Source organism: Aquila chrysaetos, chromosome 4 (assembly GCF_900496995.4).
Source record: "Aquila chrysaetos chrysaetos chromosome 4, bAquChr1.4, whole genome shotgun sequence".
NCBI classification, from domain to species: domain Eukaryota; kingdom Metazoa; phylum Chordata; class Aves; order Accipitriformes; family Accipitridae; genus Aquila; species Aquila chrysaetos.
This window is the reverse complement of record NC_044007.1, coordinates 76,253,494-76,280,388: the sequence shown is the minus strand read 5'-3', so window position 1 is coordinate 76,280,388 and position 26,895 is coordinate 76,253,494. Positions and strand designations below refer to the sequence as shown.

General features: G+C 42.2%; 1 protein-coding gene across 4 annotated transcripts in view; it reads right to left on the bottom strand.

Moving 5' to 3' along the window:
- The window catches only part of GRB10 (growth factor receptor bound protein 10), a 149,242-nt gene that overhangs the window by 55,080 nt on the left and 67,267 nt on the right, over positions 1-26,895 (bottom strand). For all 4 annotated transcript variants that reach the window (XR_005932191.1, XM_030011244.2, XM_030011243.2 and 1 more), the window contains 2 exons: positions 4,116-4,332; positions 1,088-1,229 (listed from right to left, as the gene is read on the bottom strand). Coding sequence is in view for 3 of the 4 variants with exons in the window: in XM_030011244.2 (XP_029867104.1) it covers positions 1,088-1,229; positions 4,116-4,332 (359 nt within the window). In the remaining variant the exon portion in view is untranslated. The remainder of the gene's footprint in view (positions 1-1,087; positions 1,230-4,115; positions 4,333-26,895) is intronic.

Sequence of the window (26,895 nt, the reverse complement as noted above, 5' to 3'; positions counted from 1 at the left end):
CCGACGGCATGACTCAATTTCTTCCTAGGGCATTATTTGGTTACCTGTCTGTCTTGTACATACAAGGAATACAGTGAAACCAATGAAGATGCACTGTGTCTTTCAAGAAAGCAGACAGCTGTTTATGGCGATGTAAAGCAATACAGACGGTGCGAGGGCGTACATTAGGGTCTACTGCTCGTAGCTGAACTGTCCACCCAAACCCTTTTATCAGTCAGAGAAGATGTAGGAACTACTTACAAACTAACTGAGCAGTGATACAGAACATCATCGTATTTTTGGGTACAGAAACACAGAACTGTTCTAAGCCAACAGTCAGTAAGAGCAACCTATCTTTTCATCCCCACGCAAGTCAGCACAGTTTACAAAACAAAGGTTTTTGAGCCCAACCTTATTCTTTAACCATGCTCAAAGACTGACAGAAAACAGGATGGTCATTTCTCAGAAAGTGGAATACAACAGAAAAGAAAAACTGCAGTGTCACTGTGGTTATCACTGGACTATGTGAGAGCTCGGTCTGTGCTGTCTTCACTGCCAACAACCCAGAGAGCCGCCCAGCTTTCCGTGGGACAGTGCTCCCCTTAAGCCCCATTACAAGGAGCTGTGCCTAGTTACATGCTCTAAAAACATTACTTTGCTTTTTGAGCAGCTTCATGAAGATCAGCAAAATAAAGCAGCACCATGTCCTTAAAGAAAACAGCTGTTCAGTGTCCATGTGGCACCTAGAATATGCAGTATAACGCACACAGATCCTCGTCCAACTCTAAGCTAATTAACTTGACTTCTGAATTATTAAGTCATTACCTTGGATAACAAAATCCGGAAAATATTAGGCATTACTGCTTCATTCACAACAGGCACGTATCTGAAAGAGACTTGCTTTATTTTTACACTTCATTCTTACAAACCTTTTAAAAAGGTCTGAAGCCTGTCTGAAGACACTCTCTCGGCCAGCGCTGCCCTACTCACAGACAAAGCCTACAAGTGTTTCTACGTATCGTGAAACTCTCTTTCTGCCTTCAAAACAAAATAGTCCACTGCTGGTTTGAACGCGAATGGATGACCCAAAGCTTCGTCCCATACTCACATGCTTACTAGCAGGTTGACTCTGAGGTAAAGATCCAGGGGCCAGCACTGGAGAGCTTGCGGGGCTACAAAGTTCTGGGAAGGGATTTGGGATGGCCGGCAAAGATGATGTTCTGAATTGCTGTTCTTCTTCTTGAAGACGCCTATAAACACAGAAGCACTAAGCATTAAGAGGAGCAAACTGGCATCACTAGACCTGGATCTCCTGCCCCACCATTTGTGATAATGATACTAAAGAAAAGGAATCAAAACCACTCTTTTTCTAAGCAGCTACCATACAGTTATGGCAACTGCAAGCACAAAGTAGGTAACTGCATGTGAAAAATGACCAGCCAGGCAGCTATTCTTGTTTTGTTGCTTGTAACTTGATTACTTGGGTGAGTAACCGAGGTAACTGTGCACATAAAATATATAGAAATATCTGTCTGTACTCGCTGTTGTAAGCACTAGCTTACAAGCTTGAGCTCTGTGCGCCAGAAAGACAGTTAAGCTCTTCCAAACCAATGTGAAAGAGGACAACACAATGGCAGCCACTTGGAGCCAAATTCCACACGGATCTGCAAACGAAGGCGTACCCCTGTAAAGCCTCTGAGACTGACTTTACCCCGGTAAAGCTGAGACCGAAACCAATACTGTCACCTCATTACAATACCAGATTCCATCTCCAAGCAACTCGGCATTTCCTGGAGAAATGGAAATGCAAAGACTCAGCTTGAGCAATAAACTGCAATTACACCCTCCCACCTTGTGCTAGCTGAAGGGTGACTGTTCAGATGGATCTGCCTCTCCTGAGATATGCCTCACGAGCCTACGTAGGACCAACAGAGTTTCGAGTTCCAGTTTGTAATGCACCTGTACCGCCCACATCAACAAAAGGAAAACTAAAGCCTACCAGCCGCCACCGAAAAAGCCTGAAAAGATGTCAGACCCGTTGACGGCCACGGAGACTGCTTCAGGCTTCCCTACTGCCGGGGGACCTCCACCGAGGACAGGACCCACTGGGTGACCCTGAAGCAGGCTGGCCTGCAACGCCTTTGCAGAAGGCACCATCTAGTGGCAATCCTGGAAGTTTCCAGAGACACTCAACCCGCTCCTGGATTTGAAATGCAAATCATTAAGAACTAATTTGCTCTCGCTTTTTCCCCATGCCTTCAGCAAGCAGAGCCTTCTTGTGAGAGCCGGCTGGGACACAACCGCTGGGTTTGCCCCTGGCAGCGAGTCCCACTCGGGGCACGCTCGCCGGCTCTGCCTGTGCCGGGACCCGGGGACTGATAAAATAACGTACTGGGAAATCTGCTCCGCAGGTAGCTCTACCCTGCAATTTAGTTGCCTTGGTGTTCCACGAACGAGCCTTACAGATTTGGGTTTTTGCTATAAATAGCAGGTTCCGACCATAACTATGAGCCATGCAAACAACTACTTGACCTGCTTGATTTTTTTTGTGGTGCCCATGTACTTCCCTTTTGTACTTCCCTACAGCATAGGGTAAAGGACGGTGCAAGATTTCTTCAGCCCAGCAGACTCATCGTACCAGCAGCTGTGTAATAGTGCTCTGTATTGCAAGTTTTTGACTGACCTCCATTGTAAGAAGTGGAACTACAGACCCAACACTGTTAGAAAGGCGTGGTCTTCTTAAAATGAGAATTCACTATGCTGTGCTCTGCTCTGCCTATACTGCTGCAGTGCATCATTTACTTCGTGGCTGATACACGCGTAAAACTGTGCTGTTAAGAGAATTACCAGAGTCAACCATTTTGTTCTGGCTGCAAAAAAGACACGGCCATCCCCCTCTACGGGAAAGGGCTCTAGATAACCCTGAATGAAAGTTTCGCCATTATTTTCTTTAACGATAAACACACAACGTTCTTGTGCATATGGAAGTACAGAGTTCAGAAAGGCAGAATGTTCTCAAAAAAAGAGTTGCTAAGTTTTGAAGTGCCAAAAATAGTTTAAATGAAGTGTTTTGACTGAGATATTTACAAAACATCGACAGTTATCGTACTCTAGAGTGCATTTTCTTGTACAGCCCTATTCAAAGTTAAACATGAAATACTTGTAAAAATGATTGCATCATCAGCTGACTTGGTTGTATTGCAGTTACTGCATACTACCCATTCATATAGGAAAGTTGCCTGTCTTAAGAATACCATTCCTATAGGAAATACATCAGTGTAAAGAATCAGGAGCAACCCTTTCCGCATCTGGGATTTTTCTTTTATTATTATTACTTCTCACTTCTTTTGGAGAAGACACTTTTAACTAGAAGGAAAGGAAAACTCCAAATCTCTCCAATTCAGGCAATTTACCAGGCTGACAGGAGCTCCTTTCCTCCTGCTGCCCAAAACGAAGATTTTAAGAACCTCAGCATCACCTATAGACTCTCCCGTCACCACCAAGAGCATTCCACTTTAAGCTTGAATTCAAGCCCCCATCCTGACAACGGCGAGACAACTTAAACACTTCTTTTTCTGTAATGACTCACATAACGCACTCGAGTGAAAGAGCTGAAAGTGCTCTAGGAAGAACAGTTAAATAACTAGGATGTGCTCCTTTTTTGTTTGTTTGTCTTGGACTGTTCAGGAAACCTCCACAGAGAGGTATTTTTTGTATATCAAAACTAGCTGAATGCACCCTCATCTACCTACGTGATCTCTTATGGTTTATAAAACCAAGAAGCTGTCAGTAGGCACCATACCTGAGAGAACAGTTTTTAACAGTTTGGAAATAAATCCAAATATGGACATCATTTCTACAAATTGGTACCAATGATACGCTTCTACACGTCTGCTACTACAGGTACATCAAGCATTGATTAAAAAAATGGTGAAAATGTGACATTTTTGCATTTTACAAAACACATGGAAAATACATGTCCTTCACCTACCTGGTATATCTTTTTTTATCTACACAAAAGTCCAGTCTAACGCTACTAGGCTCCTACTGAAGTCGATCTCCTATTTCAAAATGTAGTTGTTCTGAAGCTAGTTCAAGACAATTTAACAAGAGGCAGGAAAGTCCCTTGTTCCTACCTGACTGCCATAATGCGCACTGGCTGAGACCGCTGCACCTTCTGCCTTGGAGACATGGGCTGCAGTCCACCAGATCCTGAGGATGGCAACTGACTGCGGTTGAGCTGACCATTTTGAAGGAGCGGAGTGGTTTCCGACTGCATACTGCACGTAGAGTATAAACTTTCAAATGAGGAATTCATATCGTTTACCAAAGCTTCTAGGTCCACATCGTCATCTGAAAGACAAAATAAAGGCAGCGTGACACGTCTGGAAGTCCCAGACAAAGGAAGTCTGGAAAGACTAAAGACTAAGTTTCAGTAAAGTTATCGCATAAGTTTATAGTTATATTCTTACAGTGCAAATTTTTGTAGCAGAAATTTATTGATTTTAGAGCAGAAAAATGCAGCTAATAATAGCCAGCAGTGGACATCTATTTTGTCTTCTTGGCAAAAAGCTGCTGACACAGAATGAAATTCTTCTACTACAGTATTCAGTATATATACATATATATATATATATATACACACACACACATATATACAACCAAAATTTGGTGGGATTTTTAACGCTGCCAATGCTAATGTGAAGCACCACTTCACTTACCGATAAACTGACATACATTTCAAAAGTATAGCACTTACAAATACCTCTGTCCAGCTTGTCAATGTATCAAGTTCAGACTTTCAAACACAGTAATAAACATTTTGCAAGATCCAGTAATTTAGGAGGAAAAAGACAGTGTTGCAGTCAAGTCAACAGGTGAAAGACACAGTCCTCTGCTGTACATGTCGAAAAGTGATCATTATAGCTTGTTAAAAATCCCGTCTGTATTTCTGCGTATTTTTGAGATACGGTATTTTGAAGGGCAACGCAAGCTTTTAACTGTCACTCCAAGGACTTTGTAAAAAGATCTGTAACCTTGCTCTTCCAATGTGATAGAGACACCCCTGCCTTAAAGAGCCCAAAGTATATCAACCAGGGATGTGGTGGGGGTGGTTGGAGGAACATCAGTCCCTAAAAAGTGCCCCAACCTTTCTACAAACGCCACCTTACCTCACAGTAAGTAACTTGTGCTCATTCGTTCCTCCTTAATGATCGTAATTACTCTGCAAGACAACAAAACTCTGGGAGCCCTTTGCACTAACCACTCTCTGAACTCCTATTGCAGAGTACTGTAATTACTCCCTAGCCACAAGTTACGTCACTCCCTATCAGGAGTTCAGCGGGCTGACGAACACACACATCGATATCTGCTTCTGGTTACTGCACAGCCACTGCCTGAACAGCTACTTCAGACCAAGCACAACTTTGTGCATCCAAAAATGTGCCTTGTTTTCCAGCTGTATCAACTGGCCTGGTAAAATATACCATTGCTGCCTGCAAACCTTGCATCTCGCAAAACTCTTCATGACATGGATGGAAAGCAGAGCCAAGCAATAGAGCTAGCAAACATTTACACAGTGCTATGCAGCTGAAATATGCTTTTCACCCCAAATATTTTCTGATACCCATTCTTTTGCCATGTTTTCTAGGTAAATGAACCACCAGGAGCAGCCATTCAGCTTGTAACCAATTACCATACTTTCTTTGAGAGACCACAAACAATATTGTACCAATATTACTTTTCTTGAGGATATAATCCAAAACAGCACCACTCAATTTCTGTCCACCAACAACATGCCTCAATAACCGTAGCGGGATCAGAACACGGCATTTACATGGCAATTGTTTTGGATGCTGATGACCTCATTTCTCAGCGTTCGATGAACCAAAGATCTGCTCAGAATTAAATAGGTGCTGGTCATGTACCTACGTCCGACCTCTATTTAATGACTTGAAATACTATGTTCCTCACTGAAAGTTGGTAGGCCCTTTACTAAAGTAAAAGCCACTTAGCCTTCACTGAAAAAGTACTCATAGAATTTCTAGGTTTTAACATGTGTTAAAAAAACAACCAACCAACCAACAACAACAAAAAAAAAAAAAAAAAAAAAAAAAATCAACCCACAAACAGGTTTCTTCCTTTCATTTCTTTATGGTTATTCCCCTCAGTCTCTGTACTTAACAGCCACTACCCTACTACTAAGACTCACCTTCACTAAGCTACACCATCTTCTCTGTCAGCTAGTTCATGCATTTTCAATAATCTAGACTTTGCTTTGCTTGGACAAAGTCTACAATAATTTTCCTGCTATTTTTAGGGATCTTGAGACAGAGTTGCAATTTAAATTTCATTCCATCCTCCAGATTCTTATCCTGTTTGGAGAGGACATATCAAAAATGCTTCTTGAGCAATCACAAGGGAACCACAGCAGTAGGAGTATAAAGCGGGAGAGGCTGAATTACAAGGCTTTTGAATTTTATCATTCATCTAAAGTACCAGAAGACCAAGCTGTAGGGTGTCAGATGGCTGTCAAGTAAAAGCTTAGGGGTTGGATGAAGGAGACATAAAAGACAAACCCTGGCCACAGAGTCAGGGAGTAAATTACAGCAACTAACAGCAATTGTTTAGCAGGGTGAAAAGCAGAAAGGGAAGAAAGTCAAGGCGTACATTCTGTGGAAGTCTGTACGGCTTGGTCCCCGAGGGTGCTAATTTATTAAGAACTTAGACAAAGCTATTAGTGTGCAAGATCATTAAGTTTTCAGATGATTGTAACATGGGAGGAATGATTAAAAGTCAGCTCAAGCTATCCCTGAATAATCAAATAGGCACAAAGGTGTAATATGAAGTCTAATATGCATAAAATGAGGCACTTCATGCAAAATACTAAGCAAACCAAGTACATAGTTTAAAGCATTGAATTACCATTAGCAGGCTTTTAAGCATATCAATTACACACCTAAATTCAATTTCCAACAGGACAGGCACTGACAAGGTGCATATAGAGTTTTCCTAATCATATGTTGCACTAAAGTCCAGAATCTGGTTTCACTCCTCTGTCAGCTCCTTTTCTCCATGGGTGCAGCACTGCTAATAATAGCCCTCAGTCTTGCTATAAAACTTTTGCAGGAGTGCAGATCCTTAAGCTTTTTGAAGACAAAGCCTGCAATCTTGAATTTCATACAATTTCATCTCTATACAATAGCATTTACTACTAAATACCATTATGTTTTGGAGAGATTTCAGCATGCTGCAATAGGAAACCTCACTGCTGCCGCCTACCTCAGAAGTGCCAGCAGATGTCTCAGCCTGCCAAGTAATCCAGTATGTTATTTGTGATGGCTCTCTAGAGAGCTTAACTAAATAAAAATTAAATAAGCCATCCATGGGATTTCTAAGCCACTTTAACCATTTGCAGGTATACTATTCAGAAGGATATTTCATATACCGTGCAATCCTTCAAAGTATCTTTCTCTACCAACCAGCAGGATCCAGCCTCTATCAAGATGATCATACATAGAGGAAAAAAAAAGCTGACAAAACTGATTTTGAGAAGGCTTGCTAGTTAACAGCAAAATTGACAAATCATTGGGCTTTGAGCCAGTATGGCATCACACTGGTCCTTTAAGTATGCGCACACAAATTTTGTGACTGACCTGGAAGAAATCACCTTTGTAGGTTATAGCAGGCTGAGTTGCAAGTAGCTGAGGAGCCTCCAGCTCGCCAGCTATCTTGCAGACATATGCTTCCAGGGATACAAAAGGCTACTTTCCTTAATCTGCATTGAATTCTGCCGTAAGATCAAGGAGTATGAAAGTGTATATTTGAGGTCTGGTTTTTTTCTCTCTCCATTGAACAGCATAGAGGCTAGCTTATCACTTCTTCCATGCACAAATATGCAAGCAGCCTTTTGCTTTTGAAAGTAATTTTTAAAGGAAAACACTGGCAAAACCTAGGTCTGACATACTTCTGGTGGTGGATAGGGTACTGGCAGGTTTGTAGACTTCTTATACCATAAGAAAATACTTGGTACGCCTGCGAGCAATGTTCTTTCCCAAACTAGAACCAAAGTGCACACACTGGCAGCCGTCTGAACTTCATTTGCTTCTTTGCCCACAACTTGTTAAACTTTGGCTTTGTTCACAAACCAGCTCCACTGGATGTTGCAAGTAATATTTTTGGTAAAGTAAGTCATGATTTCAATTACAAGAAAAAATTTAAAAGTTCAATTCAAGGAAAGAAGAAAACTTTGTTATAAAACCTCTATTGAGCCAGTGAGCTAAGCTATCACATTCCACATAAACAAAAGCACTTTGAATACCATTTGAATGTTTTCAAGCATACCATAAGGAGGGATCATAACCCCTAAATTAGGCCTGAGCAAACTTTAATCTGTGCTTAACCATGTCCCACTTGTCTTTCTGCTTCTAGCCCTTCTCCATCCCCCAGATCCTAATTTATTTACTTATTTTGGTTGCTGTTGGCCTTCATGTGTCAAGCCCAGCTAACAGGACTAAGCAGAATCACGCATATTCTGAAGTGACGTAAAGCTGAAGTGAGCCCTCCTCAGCTTCATCCGTGCCAGCCTCCCAAAGAAAGCAGGTGTTTCCATGGCTGTCAAGAGGCTCATTGCACTGCAGAAATTCTGTTTACTGGAAAAAAAAGAGCTGAACATGGAAAGAATCGCAGCTTTGGGCTACAGAACAGGACACATTTCATGTCTCCAAATAGCAGCCCAGCAAACACCCTTCCCTTTTACATATGGTCTGCAGTTCATAGGGAATACTATGAAAAACATCACAGCACCTAAGTGAGCTGTGATTTAAGAGGCTTTTAAAACTGTATACATACATAAATAATTTCCTTCTTGTTTGCTCATTTCAGAATTTAATTATCCAGCATTATTCCTCATATCAGTTCACAGAGAAGACTGATGTGAGTGCTACTCGGATGCTACTAGGAATTCAGCAGAAGATTTAGAAAAAGGCTATACCACTTCTCTGTCGCCATGGAAGTAAGCCTGATACTATATGAATTCTAACAGCATGTATATAAACTAGTGTTTGATATTACAGTAAGGCAGCTGTTGATTGATCACCTATCCCTGTTTGATAGCCTAACTCTGGCAATCGGTTCCCCAAAATGAGTTTCAGTGCAGCACGTTCAAGATCCAGCTTGACAAAGCTAAGAAGCTAAGATATAACTAATGTAAGATTTCACTCAAGTTTAGCTCAGTAGAGGGTGATATCGAAGTGGTCAGCAGGCTCTCCTGCACATGTTAATTAACCCTCAAGGAGACAGATGGGAACAGTGAATGAAAAGGAACGTACAGTTGCATATACCCTAACATGCTGCATTGATGATGCAGTGAAACACTATGTAAATTATAGGTAATACAGGGGAAAATACATTTACATTAAAACAAACAGGAGGACTTGACCAGAATTTAAAAGGGAAAAAGGGACATCTAAAATACTTGTGCTATCCCCCTCAATATCCTGTTTCAAATCTCCTAAAACTGCATATAAGTTATTCTGATTCATATTGGTGATGCAAGTATGTTTTGCAAGGTTTTTGGTATTGTGGAAATCTCATGTTTTATGATCAAAAATGCAGGTAAGGATTACGACAGTGAGATGTGCATACAAACTCCTTTTACAAGATAACTGCTTATTAAGGGGGATGCCTTGCACAAGGCCACTGCAACATGTCCCTCCAGCGTTGTGTCCAAATGCCGTTTTGTTAGGATTTTTCAGAAATTCCAACCACTAAAACTTTTTGAAAATGTACCATTGCCGACAACACACAGTTGTAATGATGCACAAATAAGTCCACTCTAGGTAACATTCACACTCCTCTGTTACTTTCTCCCTCTGAGCCCCTAACTACATTTGCTATGTTTACACAAATGTCTCACCTCTCCCTCCATACCCTGTTTCAGCTTCCACTAACACCACAGGCACCAGTTGCCTATCAGGACTTGCAGTTCTTGTACACTGAAACAGTTACCTACAGCCCCCCTATGGTTGCATGCATTTAGTACTTGGCAGCTTCTACACCTCCGAGAGACATAGGCGACAGAAGCTGGACGATAATAAACAGATTTCTTACAATTTTTTAAAAATGCCACAGTGACCTCTACAGCCATGCTGCAGCTGAATGACACCCTCCAGTTCTCAATACCAGCTCCAGTTCTATGCAATCTCTCCCCTCCTACATTATTAAAAATTACATACAGACAGTAGTTTTGCACAAGAAACAAAAAGACAATATAAAAAACATTTGCAAACCCTATGCTTTCACACTGTTCTCCAGGTCTGCTGCTGGACCCAATTATGAAAACATCAAGATTGCCTTGGTTGAACATTAGACACTTAGAGGTTTTTTTGTTCATTTCGAGTGAAGGCACAAACCCAACTCTGTGTCCCAGAGACATCACCAACTCCAGAGTGGTCATAGTCTGAATTAAAAATGACAAGCCTGAACCCCAAACTCCAGAACTTTATGTATCCTGTAAGTCCCCTTATGGGACTCTGAAGAATCTTTTCCTTTATTATTTTCTGATGTTCATTGGCTTAAGTGAAATCCTCTACTTTGCACTGTAACTATGGTTGCTGGCCTACAAAATGTCACATCAATGCATATGCAGTTTCCAAAATGCTAAATGGACCATGCTGTGGAAAGAAGGAGAAGAAGCAGAGATGCTGGTTGGTAAAAGAGCATGAAATTGAGACAGGTATCTACGCTCTTGAGCGCACTAAAATGACACACAGAGAAGTCAACAGGGAGCTTGTAACTTCTCCAGTATTCTCTGGGTAATTTTAAATCCCACACGCATCTATTCCCATTTCTGTCAGGCTGGGATGGCTAACGCCAAATGTATGTACATTAATTACAGATGCTAGAGAGAATTCACTTTATAAACACCTCTTTACTGAAGGTTCGTGGTTGGACTCCAGAAACGTTCTTAAAACACACCTGATAGATTTCTTTAAATAGAAGACAAACTGAAATGAACAAAATTAATGTTGCTAGGTGACAACTATATGAATAAGCTACAGATGAAAGGTGTTAAGTCAAAAAATCAAAGCATTATTAAGTAACAGGAACAGCTGGCTACACGTGCCCTATAGCAGGAAGGCATGAAGTTGTACCCTCAGACTAGTCCTTACCACATAAAACAAGTTTCAGGAATTCTGCTGGAAAAAAATAAAGGGTTAAAAATTGGAAAATTCAGTTCTTGTCCAGTTCACACACCTAACACTTGATATCATAAAGAGTAAAGATGATGAAAGCTAGGCATCTGGGGGGAGGGGAGCAGATAAGGAGGGTTTGTTTAATTCCAGAGACAGACTGAGGTAATGCACATCCCTGACAAAGATTTTAACGGTTTTGCCCTTTGATGAGGCTGCAATTATTCACAGACAACATTCAGAAGCACCTCCCATCACACATGTTCCCATTTCTAACCCAAGAACTGTACACGTTGTTCCTTTTGTGGAGTGGACAGACGCTGGTTGCCTCGACAGACGATTGCTGTAGGTGGGTATCACCACCACTGAGCCCTCGCTTGACTCTAAGGCACATGCACGTGTTGAAGCACTAATGGCATCGCTGTGAGAAAGGGGGTTGAAACCCAAGCAAAACATCTAATAAAACATCTAGAATGATTATGCACATACATACCAGCTTTATTACAACTATAAAATATAAAATATGTAAGTTATGGCCAGTCCCCATTCCAGACTGCCCTATCCCATTTACAGAACACAGTTGGGTTTCAATCTTCCCAATACCCATTTTCTAGTAGGAAATTTGCAGCTCTTAAAAAAAAAAAAAAAAAAAAAAAAAAAAAAAGTAAGAGAAAAGCATACATTCCTAAAAGAAGCATCAGTTCACAGTTTGAACCCAAAGTCAAACAGGACACCAGCTGATCCCATGCGACTGCACAGCCCGTGGGACTGGCCGGCTCCTGTTGGGAAGCACACCACACACCCTTGTCCAGCCACCACCGATGGCAGAGCTCCTGATAACAGCAATTACCAGCAACTGCCAGCCTTTCAAATCCCTCTTTGCAGGCCAACGCTTGCAGAACCACTGCTGTATAGTAAATACGGAGTGAACAGATCCCTTACAGCGGAATCAGAGGTTAAGTAGACTTCTGGGAAATTGTCATTCCTGAGCTGATTACAAAATCCAGTCAGAAGATTCATTTTCAAGAAACTGCTAACATCTGCAGCAATCTTCTATGACCATTAGGTTCAGTGGTTTCCCCGTACCATTTTCTCCTGTCACCTGCTTTTAGTTCATTAGTTGAAGAAAAAGACTGAGAAGGACCTTAAAAGGAAAGCATTTGTTTGGTTGGGTTTATCAAGACAGAAGAAAACCCAAAACAGCCCAATTTACTCAGAAAATAACATTAATTGAGGAGAGAAGCGGCACCACAGAGGGCAGAGTGGGGTATTCCTTCCCAGGCCAAACCTGGGGCTGGAGTAGACTAATCCTCAGGAAACCTTTGAGAAGGACAGAGCGGTCGCATCGGTGAAGGATGCGATAACACCACAGGGTGAGCCGGCCAGACTGATTTTCCAGACCCAAAAGGAGATACTAACAGAGGGAAACCTAAAGCTTAAGTCGTAATTGTGCAAGGAATAGTCATGCACCTATAGCCTTATTGTAGCCCTTTCTTTAGTCAGGATGAAAAGGAAAAGAGAAAGAGAGTGAGCATAAGTAAATGCATGAGACACAGGCAGACCGACGGACTCAGGGATTCTCTATTCAAGTCTTATCTTCCTGGTAAGGTTAATTGGATGCCTCAGTCTTGATGCATCACCTCTACAGCAAAACCAGGAAGGCAGGCTCTGGCAACACATCCCAAACGATGATTACAGAAAGACTGCCACATCCTTCAAGAGGACATGGTCAGGGTAACACCTGGGCAGCAGAACGGCTCCTAGCCCGTGCAGCCCACACAAAACCAAATAGAAAATCCACTTAAGCTTTCCAGATAATGGTGAAAACCATGTTAACCTACTGAGCTGTTAAGGTACTTCCAAGTCAGAACTCAAGAAGCACAATATTGGATGGTGATGGATAGATGAATTGAAATACTGTCTGCTGGCCACATGGTATATGCTTGGCAGACTGCATCTTATATTAGACAGTCATATTTACGGGTGAATGGCTTTAAGAGGATATCCTGTATCAGGGAGAGCTGCAATTTGACACAGCAAAGGTCAGGTTTAGTTACATATTTATTAAGATTACATACTTTTACATTAAGGAAACTGAATAAAAAGCTTTAAAATACTGTGTGTTTTCCTTACGCTTACGTGAATGAAAATTATTATTTTTCAAAATTTATTCTACCATTTCCTATATACACATTTCTACTCATAATGCTTCTCTAAAGTTTTACTTAGATATCTTTTTCTCATTGCCCGTTCAGAGAAAAAAAAAAAAGAAAATGAGTGTGCAAATCAAATATACACAAACAAACAACACTAATAGACAAGTCACAGTTCGAAAAGGAGTTAAAAATTCAGACAAGAAGAGCTACCACGTGCCTTACAAGTCTAAAGCTATTAAAGGCAAAGTTAAAAACACAGTCAAAGCATCTATTGCTTTCCTTTAGGGAACCTGTTTTTCTCCCTCCCTGATTAAACGCCGTAATACCCAGCCGAATAATCCCAGTTGAACAATCCCTACAAATCGATATAAGTACCACTGCACGGATTAGTCCCTCCCATCCTGTCAAGAAAGCCCAAGCTTTATCCCCGCTCTGGGAAACATCGTGCGTAACCTCCTAACGTGCTGCTGCGTAGCTCCAGCCGAAGCCCGCAACACCCTGCCTGCTCCGGCGAGAGCACGGCCTGCCTGCTCTGGGATGTCTCTGCCTGGCGGCCAGCAAACCCCAGGCTTCTTGCATCGGGGGTTTCACTTCAAAGCTACTCCACGACAACTTAAACAAAGCTTTCAAGTGAAAAGGGGTTGGATTAACCTAAGGAGTCCGTTAGCGTTTCTCTTCAGGAAGCGATGGGTCCGCAGAGCTGATGCTGAAACCTCATCATCATCATCATTATTATTATATTAGGCATATACCTCATCACTTGATACCTGGGCTAACCTTTAATCCTACTAACTTTAAACCATGGGTTTTAAAATCTGCTTTGAACAGGTTTATTGCTGGCTTCAAAAGCATGTTTAAGAGGATGTCATACAAGTTCCAAAAGTTGCACACAGCAATTAATGAATCAGCTATTCCTCCGAGTTAATTAAAGATTGCATTTTCAGCACATAATAGTTACCTAGCTGTGACCGATGTACTTACAAAGGAGACAACAGGAATATTTCATATTTAAGGTACTTCTAGTCAGAGTTTAGTTAAGAGAACCAAAGTCGTATGACAAAGTAAAATGCTTTAACACCAGGGTAATTTCGGCTTCTTTTACCAGTTGCTTTAATAGTTTAATATTAACTCCAATTGTAATTTTTGTAAATTATCTACAAGAGATTAAACTGAGGGAGAGTTGTTTCGAATTGCAACACCACATGAAAAAAGACCCCTCGGAGCCCCCAGCTTGGGACTTTCAAACCTGGCACCTGACAAATAACAAGAATGCTTGCCTACCTTACCTTCGCTTCATAGATGGAGGCAGCTGCCATCAGATGTCCTCTTATTGCCTTGGCAGCACCTCGATATAAGCTTTCCCTACATTTCTTTGCCCGACTAAGGGAACAATGTTTTGGGGCATGCATTTAATTTCATTGGCGCACAGATATTTGGTCATTGAGTCGGGTCTCTATTTTAGGCTCTCCTTTCACGCAAGCCTAGCTGTTGTGTCAGAAAATCACGTAGTCCTTTTGGGTGTGGAACAAGGAGATCTCCCCCGGCCCTGCCAGCAAAGGGCGGAAAATTTGTGAGGAATTACTGCTGTAACAAAGCGCGAACCTCTGCTGCATGAGGAGGGAACGCCACAGTCCTGCCGCATGGATCCCCAGATGGCAGAGCATATTGCTGCAGTCGCATCCCAAATGGCTGTGTGGAGCCACTGCTGAAGGCGTCCGTACCCCACACTGCAGTCATTTATAAAAGCTCCACGACACTTCCCTCTGCCGTGACTGCACTGACCCCAAGACCTCCTGATAGCCAACCTTTTTAAAACAAACAAACAAACAAGCAAACAAAAAAACCCCCTGAACGCCCAAAGCAAACAAGAACAACCACCCCCAAAAAACCTGAAAAAAAACCCCAAACCCCTCAAGCCCTGGGGGGAAAAAAAAAAAAACCAAAACCAAACCAAACCATTGCAGTCAATCACCCAAGACCAGCAACAACACAAAAGAAAAACTGATCTGAATTTACCATTGAAATCTTCAATGAACAGCGATCACATCAGCCTAAATTCACCTAGGCCTAAGAAAAACAGAAATGTATTTATGTTTCTTCTAGACTCACCAAGTCAAGTTTCCTTTTTTAAATCAGCTACTGGAAGCACGGTCCTTCACGATTTAACATCCCGCAGGTAAGCCGCACCGGTTAAAGTCAGTCAGTATCAGGCTCACCCAAAAGCGAAAGCCACCGGTGTGCGATGCAGAAGATTTGATGTGAGTCAAAACCAACTCGCCGATTACGCCCGTTTTCCTTATGAGACCCCCACGCCTGATTTCACAAGGTGTGTGCATTCCTGGCTGAGGTACTCAGGGTGCCCCATGGTTTTGGGAAGCCAGCCTGCTGCTCTTCTCCACCTGGTCGGTTTTGGCCAGGCTGTGGGTAGGGACCCCAAGCCCCCACCTAAATCGCCTCCTTGCTCGCTCATGAAACAACGCTGGAAGCAGGACACAAGACATTTTCCCCCAAGGGTACTCTGTTAACAGACCATCGCTTCTTAAGGAGCAGCCTTCATCTCCTTCGCCCCGCGTAACAAGGATGTCATCAGTACGCTCCAACGGGCTTGCAGGCACCCAATGTGCTGCACCGCGGCTCCCGAAATCACCCCCACCGCTCCTCTTCGGAAAGACGCCCCGAAAACCCACGGGCACAGGTTCGGTGCTTGCAAGAGGTTCGACAACCTGCTGACCTCGCTCCGTTTCACAGCTGAAATACAGCCCAGAAAAGCAGAGAAGACTGGTTCCTCCGCCAAAAGCACGCCCACGTATTTATAGACCTAGAAAGCCTTAGACCTAGAAAGAGGCAACGCGTGAACAGGACGGAGCTTAAGGTAGGCCAAAAGTGTTGCTGTAAAGCCTTAACGCTCTGAACGACTCCTCTCGATGGCTTTTTAACAACGTCAGCGACTCCAGGTTAGCCGGTACTGCGGTAGTAACACCCACTGGTGTCCCAGCAGCAAGCTTGCACCGCTTCACTTACCTGACCGAATGATTCTTCGGTGATGCTACCCTAGCCTTGCAGGTGACCTGTATTTGGACTTCAGTATATTCCAGATTCACTCTCCGATGCCTATTTTTAATACCTAGTCTCTAAAACTCATCGTCATCTTCTGAAGAATCTTTATGGTTAATTCTCGAGGATAGAAGCTACCTAACTGTGGTCCCTGGGCTCAGCAGCCACTTGCCTTTGAGTTGCAGACCTTGTAGTTTAGAAACCAGTCATCTGCAGCACTTCAGATTTCGGAGGGACTTGCAATATTTTACTCTGCCTGAGCTCTCCAGGATTTTTCAGCCACTTAAGGACAAACCACAAAAACATATACAAAAAGAGTAATTCTCTTTTGCTGTCGAATAGCAGCAAGCTCGTAACTGAATCACAAAGATAAACAAAAAAATTAGCAGCCCCCATGAAGCCTTTTTTCGTATATAAGCTTATAAAAACACAAGCTTATAAAAATTTACAAGTGTATGTATACATAAACTAGCAAGCAATGTATACCAATTAGGAGCACTAACAAGATATACAGCCAGTTTAAGACACCTTCTTGCACAGTTACAAATCCACTCATACAGCGGTGCTGTAACATACCGTAACATTGCACTGCTTCTAACCTCATGTTGTACATGTCACAAACTGCCCGCAATCTTGATTTGGACAGAAAGACTTCAATATTGTTACTGCAATCCTAATGCCATTAATGAAATTACATACTAATTGCTTTGGTCAGTAGCACCTTATATACTTTAATTACTTAAGTAGCTGCTTACTGTTAAGAACTCCAAATTTAGCTACCTCTCATGCTAAATTTTTTTTTGTTTGTTTAGCTGGTTTGCCCCATTTAAGTCTGGGTTTTTTTAGCTGAAAATACAACTAGCTTGACAGAATCTTGTTGTTTTTAATAGGCACAAAGAGACTTAAATAAATTAACAAATTCAGATCTTCCCCTTGAAGCTTCTTGGCTTTAAGAAAAGTGCCGCAACCTTCTTCATCCTCAATGCAAGAATGTCAGCTGCTTTGAAATGATGCATTTCTAAAGTATCCTCACATGACACAGCTTGCCATACTGAAGTGCTGTCATGAACCACTTGCAGTACAGTGTTTACATAAAGGCAGAAATAAATACTGTACTACTTATCAGTCAGATAAGTTCAAAGACAGTGATGACTGAGGTTTATTGTCACAATGCTGCACTGTGGTGAAAAATTTTAGTGCAGAACTGACATCAAATTACAACAGAGTTGTTTTTCTGCAGATCTTGCTTATTTTGTTAAGCTATGAAATACGATTTTTTTTTTCTCCTCCCTCTTATTATGTGAGCTTAATACAAGCCCCAAGCTTAGTATATGTGCTTCATAGACTATGTAAGAAATCAGAGTTAAAGTAGTGTACTGTTCCAGTTCATTTTGGGGCAGTCTTAACACCGCAAGATTTTTTCAAAGCTAGAGGCACCATAAATAATGCAACACTACAGTATTATCTTTTGCTATTTTACTCCTCTCTGAAAAATTCAAAAGAATTTTCTTTGGAATGAAAACATATTTTTGTTGCTGTTCCTCAATCTTTTCTTAGAGGAACCTGAGGACTATCTGACTAGAAAAAGAAACAAACAAGCACAGACTTTGTTTCCTTATTTGACAAATATACAACTCAAAGCACAAGTCACAGCAGCTGCAGCATAACATCAGAACGTACAGTTACCTAAAAATATTTTAAAGTTTTAGTAGTAGAAAATAAATGAAGGTTCTTCCTGTTTTCTGATGTGTTTATGCACCAATACATTCTTAACTCTAATCATAAAATGGATAAAACCCCAACATATGGCTTGAGAACAGGAAAGACCTGCACCACCAGCTTCTGTGCTATGTAAAGCACTAGAACCTGCTTCAAAGTTTTCTCCATCCCCAACAGTCCTCCAGAGTGGACATCCCACATGGACTTCCTTTCAACTTCCAGTGAACTGATTTGGAGAGTTATCTTGCATCAGCTGAAGAGCAACACTTTCTTTTGTACTTGATTCAAATAAATTTCAGATTCTTACCGTCTTCCTCTTTCACCACAGTGGGTACCATTACATTGAGAGCCACTTACGCTCTTTTCTACCATATTAACCTCTACATTGTCCCGTCCTGGTTTCGGCTGGGATAGAGTTAATTTTCTTCCTAGTAGCTGGTATAGTGCTATGTTTTGGGTTCAGTATGAGAAGAATGTTGATAACACACTGATGTTTTCAGTTGTTGCCAAGTAGTGTTTATACCAAGTCAAGGATTTTTCAGCTTCTGATGCCCAGCCAGCAAGAAGGCTGGAGGGGTACAAGGAGTTGGGAGGGGACACAGCGAGGGCAGCTGACCCAAACTGGCCAAAGGGGTATTCCATACCATGGGACGTCATGTCCCAGTAAATAAACTGGGGGGAGTTGGCCAGGGACGGGGGTAGGGAAATCCCTGCTCAGGAACTAACTGGGCATCGATCGGCAAGTGGTGAGCAATTGCATCGTGCATTGCTTGTTTTGTATATTCCAATTCTTTTATTATTATTGCCACTTTATTATTGTTACTATTATCATTACTATTTTCTTCCATTCTGTCCTATTAAACTGTTCTTATCTCAAACCACGAGTTTTACTTTTTCCCCCCGATTCTCTCCCCATCCCACTGGGTGGTAGGGAAGTAAGCAAGCAGCCGCGTGGTGCTCAGCTGCTGGCTGGGGTTAAACCACAACACGTCCACTCTGTCAACAACACCCCTCGATTCTGCCCTCATTAGCTAGTCTGTTGGCCCCTCCAAAACTGAGGATGCACTAACAGACTCTCTCTTCCCACACGCTCTCAATAAAATGTATCTTGCAGTGATCTAGATGCCTGCATGAGACATGTCAAGTATTTTGACCGACGTTTTTCAGGCGGGCATTCATTAACGTGTGAAAAGCACTCACGTTGCTTCTATCAGGTCAGTGAATAAAGTGAGGTATGCTCAACAGCAGCATTTCTCCAGGACAACTGAATCGATATACAAGGACCCGTTACAAGTATAAAATACTGCAAAGGGATCACAAACCCCATACTATATCCATAGTGGTAACGCTATATCCACAAAGGTTTTGGGGGTAGATTAACCCTTAAGTTTCTTCCAAGCCTATTTAAAAGCTATTTAACCCACAGCACTAAAAATCTCTCTTCCACCTCTCAGATTTGAAACCACCAACTTAATAGCGCGAAAGCATTTCTTCTCTATCCCTTCTGTGTCGGATCTGTTGGCGGGGGTCTGAGCCCTCCTCTGTGTTTGTATGGCACAAAGATCAAAAAGACTCATTTCAGGCTGGAGCTGAGACACATGCAACATTCAACATTAACCTCTTGAATTCACTGCCCTTACTCTGTATAGGTCTGCACGTTTGCCTGAAATACAAGGAAAGGTTGCTCACAACCAGTTCAGTAGAAATGACTACACATTTCAACTGTTTTTCCTGTTAAAAATATCTGTATTTCTAGCCCAGTATAAGTGTCTAAGAATGCTTTTACTGCTGCATTTCAATTCACTTGTCAAACTAGAATAAACTTCCTTCGGAGAAAGTGGGGTTTTTTGCTATTACAAGTACATTAGGAAGTATGCCAGCACAGCTGTACCACCAAACCCTTGGGAGACACCAGGCCCTGGGGAATGTAAATGGTCTGAGAACAGCCTACTTGAAAGGACATCTTTTTTCAGGGCAAAGTCATCAGTGCCACGATCACCAAGTCCTCTTGCTCAAACACCCCCACTGTAAGAAAGGAGGCATTCACCCAAGCCCTGCCTTCAACAAATTTCTCCCCGATATTCTCAATTTGCCTTGGAGCCAACAATCTGCCAGATTCATCTCTAAACTTGCTCTTCAGAAAGGGATCTCTCTGTTTTGTATTTTACCAGCCTAACACAGCAGGAGACATGTATCCTGGCCCAAGGAGGGAGGGTTGAGAGGGTTTTTTTGTTTTGCTTTGTTTGGTTGGTTTTTTTAAACAGAAGGTTTATAGAGATACACAATAGTGGAAAGATATTACCACAAACATAAATACTGTATTAGTAGACATCTTGGCTCCTACAGTAATGAAAATGAATTACATCTCTTTCAATAGTTTCACTTCAGCTACATATTAAAACCATCTTAAACTCCGTGGCTTTTCACCATGCTTTATGCCTCAAGTGGTTTTCCCTTATCTCGTTATCCCACATTTAATGCCAATTTTTTTTTTTTTTTTTTTTAAGTAAATGTTCCAAGGTCAACTTGCAAGGCTAGTCACTGTTCCCAACTTTGATTTCAACCCCCATACACACAAAGAGAAAGCGTCGACTACCCTTCAGCTTAATTCACTGACGCCCTCCCTACTGTGAGTCAAGAATTATGCACCTTCAATCGAAGCACATTTATAGTACTTAGAAGCTGCATTATTTTTCACCACTTCCATGTCATACGCTGTGTACAAACAAGTCAATGTATAGAAAGACTACCCACCATGTCAAAGTAACAGTCTATAGTTTAGTCTATATATTAGGATACAATCTCATTCATGTTCACGTTTCAATCTTGATTTCATCTCTTCAGAACTGGCTCTCAACTTAATGACATGAACAAAGCGGGACTTCATCTTCAAAAATAGCATGCACACTACGAAGCAGATCTCAGCCATATACTTGACAGAAGTTTTGCAATAGCAATATACTCATTTTGTTGATGGGGAAAATGTAGGTAGACATCTACGGTGATTTGTTTCATCCCACGTAACAGCTAATTTGTTGAATGAGTGCTTCTAACTCTTTGCCCCGCTCTGCACAGGCACAGCGGCCAACCTCAGCAAGTATTTCCCAACTCCTGCTGGGGGGGGGTCATGGAGTGGAGAGCTTGTCGCTGCTTCTGGGAGCTCATTTGAAGAAACGCACACTTAGGAGCGTCCTGCAACAATTTCTGTGGTCCAGTTTCATCAAAACCTCGGCTGAGTCCAATTATTCGGAGCAGCTGATAGCTGCCCGAGGTATAGATGGCTAACTAACAATACATGGGAGTCAGGTCTGCTGCTGCCATCATTAACCGCTATAGTCCGCAATCGCTCGTTTACATGTGAGCGTAAGAGTCTCTGTGCAACCCCGCAGCGCAGACTTTGGAGGTTTGCTACCCCACGCAACTTCCAAAATGAGTGAAAAAGGAACCGTCCACCCAACAAAGACCCTGCTATCGAAGTAGGCAGCTGGCCCGAGGTCACTCGTCGCCTTCAAATCGCCTTCTTTCAGCGAGGACGGGCTGTGGGTACGGGCAGTACTCTGCAGAGACGCAGGGCTTACAGAAAGAACCAGCACGTCGCTGTAATCAAACCATGTACCGTTTTACACTGTTCTTCCTATCTTAACTCTGACTTCAGTCATGAACCTTTAATCACTTTTTTAAGCGTAGAAAATCATGTTGATACTTAAATAAACACAACTTTGCCACCAAGAAAGCCTACTTTCACATTCATCCAACACCACAGAAATTTATTAGCCAGGTATTTTTAGTGACATCCATTTTTTCAGATATACCACAGTATATATTCTTCTTGACATAACTAAGTTAAGCTATACTTGCTGATACAGACCATGAGCACATTCCAGTGCAACTTGTTTGTCTTGACTAAAGGGAATACGTTCCTATGCTGGAAAAATCTTAAAATTTGCAGTCATCTGGCAGAACCAATCTCTTTTATAAACAGATTAGAAAAGGCATTTCTGAGAAAGATGATGTTTAAGCTATAACTTGAATTGGGCATTTTCCTCTCAACTGTAAGATGTGCTACATCTTTATGTGACAATCCCAGTTTTCCAGTACTTAAGCTCCCGAAAATTGTTCTAGTATGCAGAAAAGGATGCTAAAACCTTAAACTAATTCTATACTTGTCCAGACCCCTCAACCTAAATTTGCTGTAATAGTGTCAGCCAACTTTTAAAATCCATTGGATTTTTAAGTACAAAGCCACCTTTTGTTTAGCACTTATAATTCTTCCTCTAATTAAGACCAGCTAACAACAGACAAGGGAGGGCATCAAGTTGTTGAATCGGAAGGAATCCTAAAGCAACAGAAGCCTTTGCCGGGTGAACTGCTGTGTTACGAATATGCCCCATTTCACTCTTGTGAATGAGTCTCGCCTCGCCCTCATTCTGTTTCTTACCCCTGGAAATGTTACAGATTTAGTCATTGCTTGGTTATTTTTTTTTTTTTTTTAAAGAGGAGCAAAGTGAATCTTTGTATTAATTCCTAAGATGATAAAAGCTCTGCTTAGAGGATGGAGCTCATAAAAAGGTAAATTAACTTATATTTTGCTCCACCTGAGGCACTAGAAAGAAGAGACAGAAACCAAGGCTTAGGACACTTTTATCTTTAGGACAAACAATGGAAGGAAACCAAGAGCTGTACTGCCTGTTCTCCACCCTCTCACTACTTTGATAGAGACCAAAAATATAACCTTGAAGGTCAGGGGAAAAAAAAAATACCAAAAACCTAAAACTTGAATACACGTCTCCCAGAATTGTTTGCAGACAAGAGGGCTGCATTGTGTCAGCCCTTAGAAATTATCTGCCATCACAACAGAGATCAAAGGTGCACGGCTGATCAGAGACAGGACACAAATCAGTTCAGTGTGCTTTAAATAGGGGTGGGAGTGACTCAGGGCTTTATCTGAAGGAGTTAAATAGATTTCATTGGGGGGGGCACCTTAAAAATTTTATCTAGTCTCAAAATTGCTAAATTTGGTGAACTAAGGCTGTTCTTGCAAAGCTCAAGTCCAGCCAGTCTCAAGAATTCAGGGAGCAGTTTCTGGCACTACAACTGCCTCCACTTTGCCACACCACTGCCACCACACTCTGGGAAGCAAGTTTCATAGGAAAGCGGGTCTGTTTTCCCCCATTGCCTTCAGAAAGCACAGAGATGTACGGTAAGTAACACTGTGCTCTTGAAACAGATTTTACCAAAGTAGACAGATTTAGAAAATAGCCCCCCCCGCCAATCAGTCACAGTAATTCCAAACATTAGGTGCATTGCAGATAAATGGCAATCAATTTCTGATCTATTTATAGGTGACACCCTTAAATATCTGAATAAGCAGAATGGCTTTATTTCAGACTTGAACACAACAGTCATGAAACCAGATTAGTGCCCTAGAGCTTTCCATGTAATCAGATACTGAACGGCAGTTCTCTCTCCATTAAAGCTGACCTTGCATAGTGACATTGTACTTTTATCTCAAAAATTACGAGATACTTACACTTTTGAAAACGTTCTTTTAAGCACTATTTCCTAACAGGCAGTACAGCTGCAGTGAGTATGGATTGTTTCCATCTTTAAATATACCCTTCCCCTTTACATGTCAAACTGCCTTTGAAATTTAGGATTTGATTTTGGTTAAGGTGTCAGAATTTGAAGTTAATATTCTGATGCTGCAGAGACATTGTTTTTACTGAACAACTGCCATTGTTATGGCATGATTAAAAACTAGGCTACATAATAAATCAACTTTCCTAGCTGGAAAGCTCATTAGTACTGAGACTATTTTTAAGTGCCCACAGCCATGTTTTGACATTTGGCTATAACACCTTCACTGAAAGGTTCAAAAGCTTCTTACATAAAACCAAATACACTTGAAACATGCCCCCCTAACAGGGAAGAATATGCAGAACCCAGGGATGTGCAGGAAGATGGTGGAGTGGCACAGGCAAGAATTCAACTCAGCCATGTTAAAAATGTCATCCAGAAGCTATCAAAACAGCCTTTGCTGACAGTATTAATTTCCATCCTTCCACCCTCCTAACATCTCAACAGTACAAATTTAGTCAGATTACAAAAGAAAACATAAAGGCAATAAAAGTTATTCCAGAAAACACATGAGCTCATCCCAAGATTGTACAGTTAACTTGTACTGATTAAATTAGAAGAGGGCATTTGGGATAACTAAGCTCATTAACTCAAACGGAAGAAATAAGCTGCCTAGGAGGCAGAGAACAACCTGAGACCACAAGTCTCCCCATACTTGTTGGACAGTAAATAAATCAGTATATAAAGCAATGAAAAAATACGGGAACCTACCGCACTTGGCTGCTTTAGTGATCTGCTTACAGCGAGGATGGGGATGACACAAGTTGCTGAGTAAATACATTTACAGAGGAGAGAGCGCGCTACCTGTAGGATTTTGGACTTTTTTTTTTTTTTTTCTTCTTCACAAAAGATGTAAGTGCGTAAGAAAGGAACTCAGCTCGGGTACCAAGGAGAAGCACCTCATCACGAGTAGGTATCTACTGAGGCACTGAATTTCCCCAGGAACACCGTTTCCAACAGAAGCGTTGGGCTCACGAGCGCGAGCCCCAAACCCCCAAATCCCGAACGGCATCATCTCGGCGTAGGACTCGCAGGTCGGTTTCCCCCACGCGAGGTGCTGTTCCCCCCCAGCAGCCCCCGGCAGCCGGGCGCTGGGCGAGCGGCCACCGGGCGAGCGGCCACCGGCCCCGACGCGACGGCAGCAGCCGCGCCGGCGCGGAAAGCGTCCGTGCGGCCGACGGCATCGCCTCACCGAGCCGATGCGGCTCCGGGGAAGAGGGCCGACAGCGAGCAAGTACGCGACGTGAACGTCTGCGTCCCAAGAGGGCCGACAGCGAGCGGCACAGGGAGAAAGCCTTCCTTCCGCAAGGTGCCCAGGAGCGCTCACCCCCGGGCGAGAAGGGAGCGCGTCCCCATCTGCCCCTTCCGTTACCTGGCCAAGGGATGAAAATGGCGGCTGCTCCTCCGACAGTTAAGCCTTAGCTCGGCTTCGGTGGTAGCAGGAAAGGCACATCCCTTAATATTAAGGGCAAAAGTGAATTCAAAAGGACGTGTGATTTCGCCACCTTTTTCACAGTGCCTCCCCTCTCCCTGTTTGATTCGTGGCGGGTTTCTTAAAGAGTCATCACTTTAGGCTTATACCAGCACTAAGCTAACTTGTTCTCCGACAGGTAAGGCGTGAGGGGTAAGGGGGGTAAATGCCCTCTTGCTCTGAGGAGGAGGATCTGGAAAGAAGCAACAGAATCACACCGCCCAGGGGCCCCATTTACACCTTCCCCTCCCAAAGCTTTAGACAAGAATTTAACAGTAACAGCAAGCAACGAGCTTCTAATCACCCTAAATTCACACCCTGTGACTCTACTCCCCCCACCCCACCCCTGCCCACGATAACCGGAGATACAAATCTTGAAAGAGAAGGCGGAGGAACACAATCCCTCTATCTTCAGTAGGAAAAAACAACCAAACCCCTTTCTCAGGCGTCATACACCCATACAGCTTCAGTCCCGGAGGGACAGGTCATGGACTATCTTGAGCAAGGAACCAACTCCCCAGCCCAGCTCCACCTGCTCTCCCACTGCAACCACTCTGCCCCAGTAAACATCTCCCCTCCAACGTGGCAAGAAGTTCATTGCAAACCTGGTAATAAATTTACCATTTTTCCATAGGCCACGGAAGAAAACAGACTTAAATTAAATTTACTTTGACAGTCATGTAAATAGGGAAGATTAATTTTTAATATTGTAATTCTTCTTGCTTTAGGCTTACTTTAAAATCCTCATTTTTTTCTACATCTCCACTTGTAAAATTCCAATGTATAAAGGTCCCAAGGCAAACCATGTTGCACCCTGTGCAACCAAGACAGAGGTCTCCTTCCCTGCACTGAATCCTACCTTCTCAGAGAAATTTACCTGAAGGACACACTGAATCCTGAGAAATTATAAACAGCTTAAAATCCCATGCTTGTCAACCATGAGATAGATAGTCGAGCTTTTTTAATTCATGTCAGGTGGCTTCAGAGGAACACATTTAATTCTAAGTATGTCCAAAACTGCAGATTTGTGAAACTGATACTAAAGAGCTGATACATGAAAAAAAACCCCAATAAAAATAAAAGAAAATCCATCAGTCACCTGCAAATATGTTTCTCTGAACACGCAACATTTTAAATGATTTTTGGTCTGTTTCTTCTCATTTTACTGATTTCACTCAATCATCATTAGCAGCCTTATTATATACAGAGTCTTCCTGCTAAACTCAATCAGGTGGTCTATTTTGTCTTCCTGTAGCTTGCTGCAAATCTCTGAAATTATCTGTACTAAACACCAACCTATTTTGTCTTCTCTTTTTGTCTTTTTTTTTTTTTTTTTTTTTCCCCTCAGAGTTCTGCCAGCCCGAAGGTTTGGGAACTAATATAATGAGGGAAGTTAAACTTCTACAGAGCTATTATGAGTGCCCTCCTAGTAGCTCTGCTAACAAGATTCATCACCAAACATAATGGAAGCCTTCTCCAAAACAAGACAAAGGTACTGTAATGAGCTAGGCAGCAAGCAGGGGCTCCGCTCTCTGCGTAAGGGTAGTCAGTGTAAATCTTTTTGGCACTAATGGTGGTTTTTTTCTAAGGCTGGACAATGACAACAACATTTATACAAAGCATGAGAATTCATGAATGTCTGGCAGTATTGTCTCTGCAATGCAAACAAGACTATCTGTTTTTCACT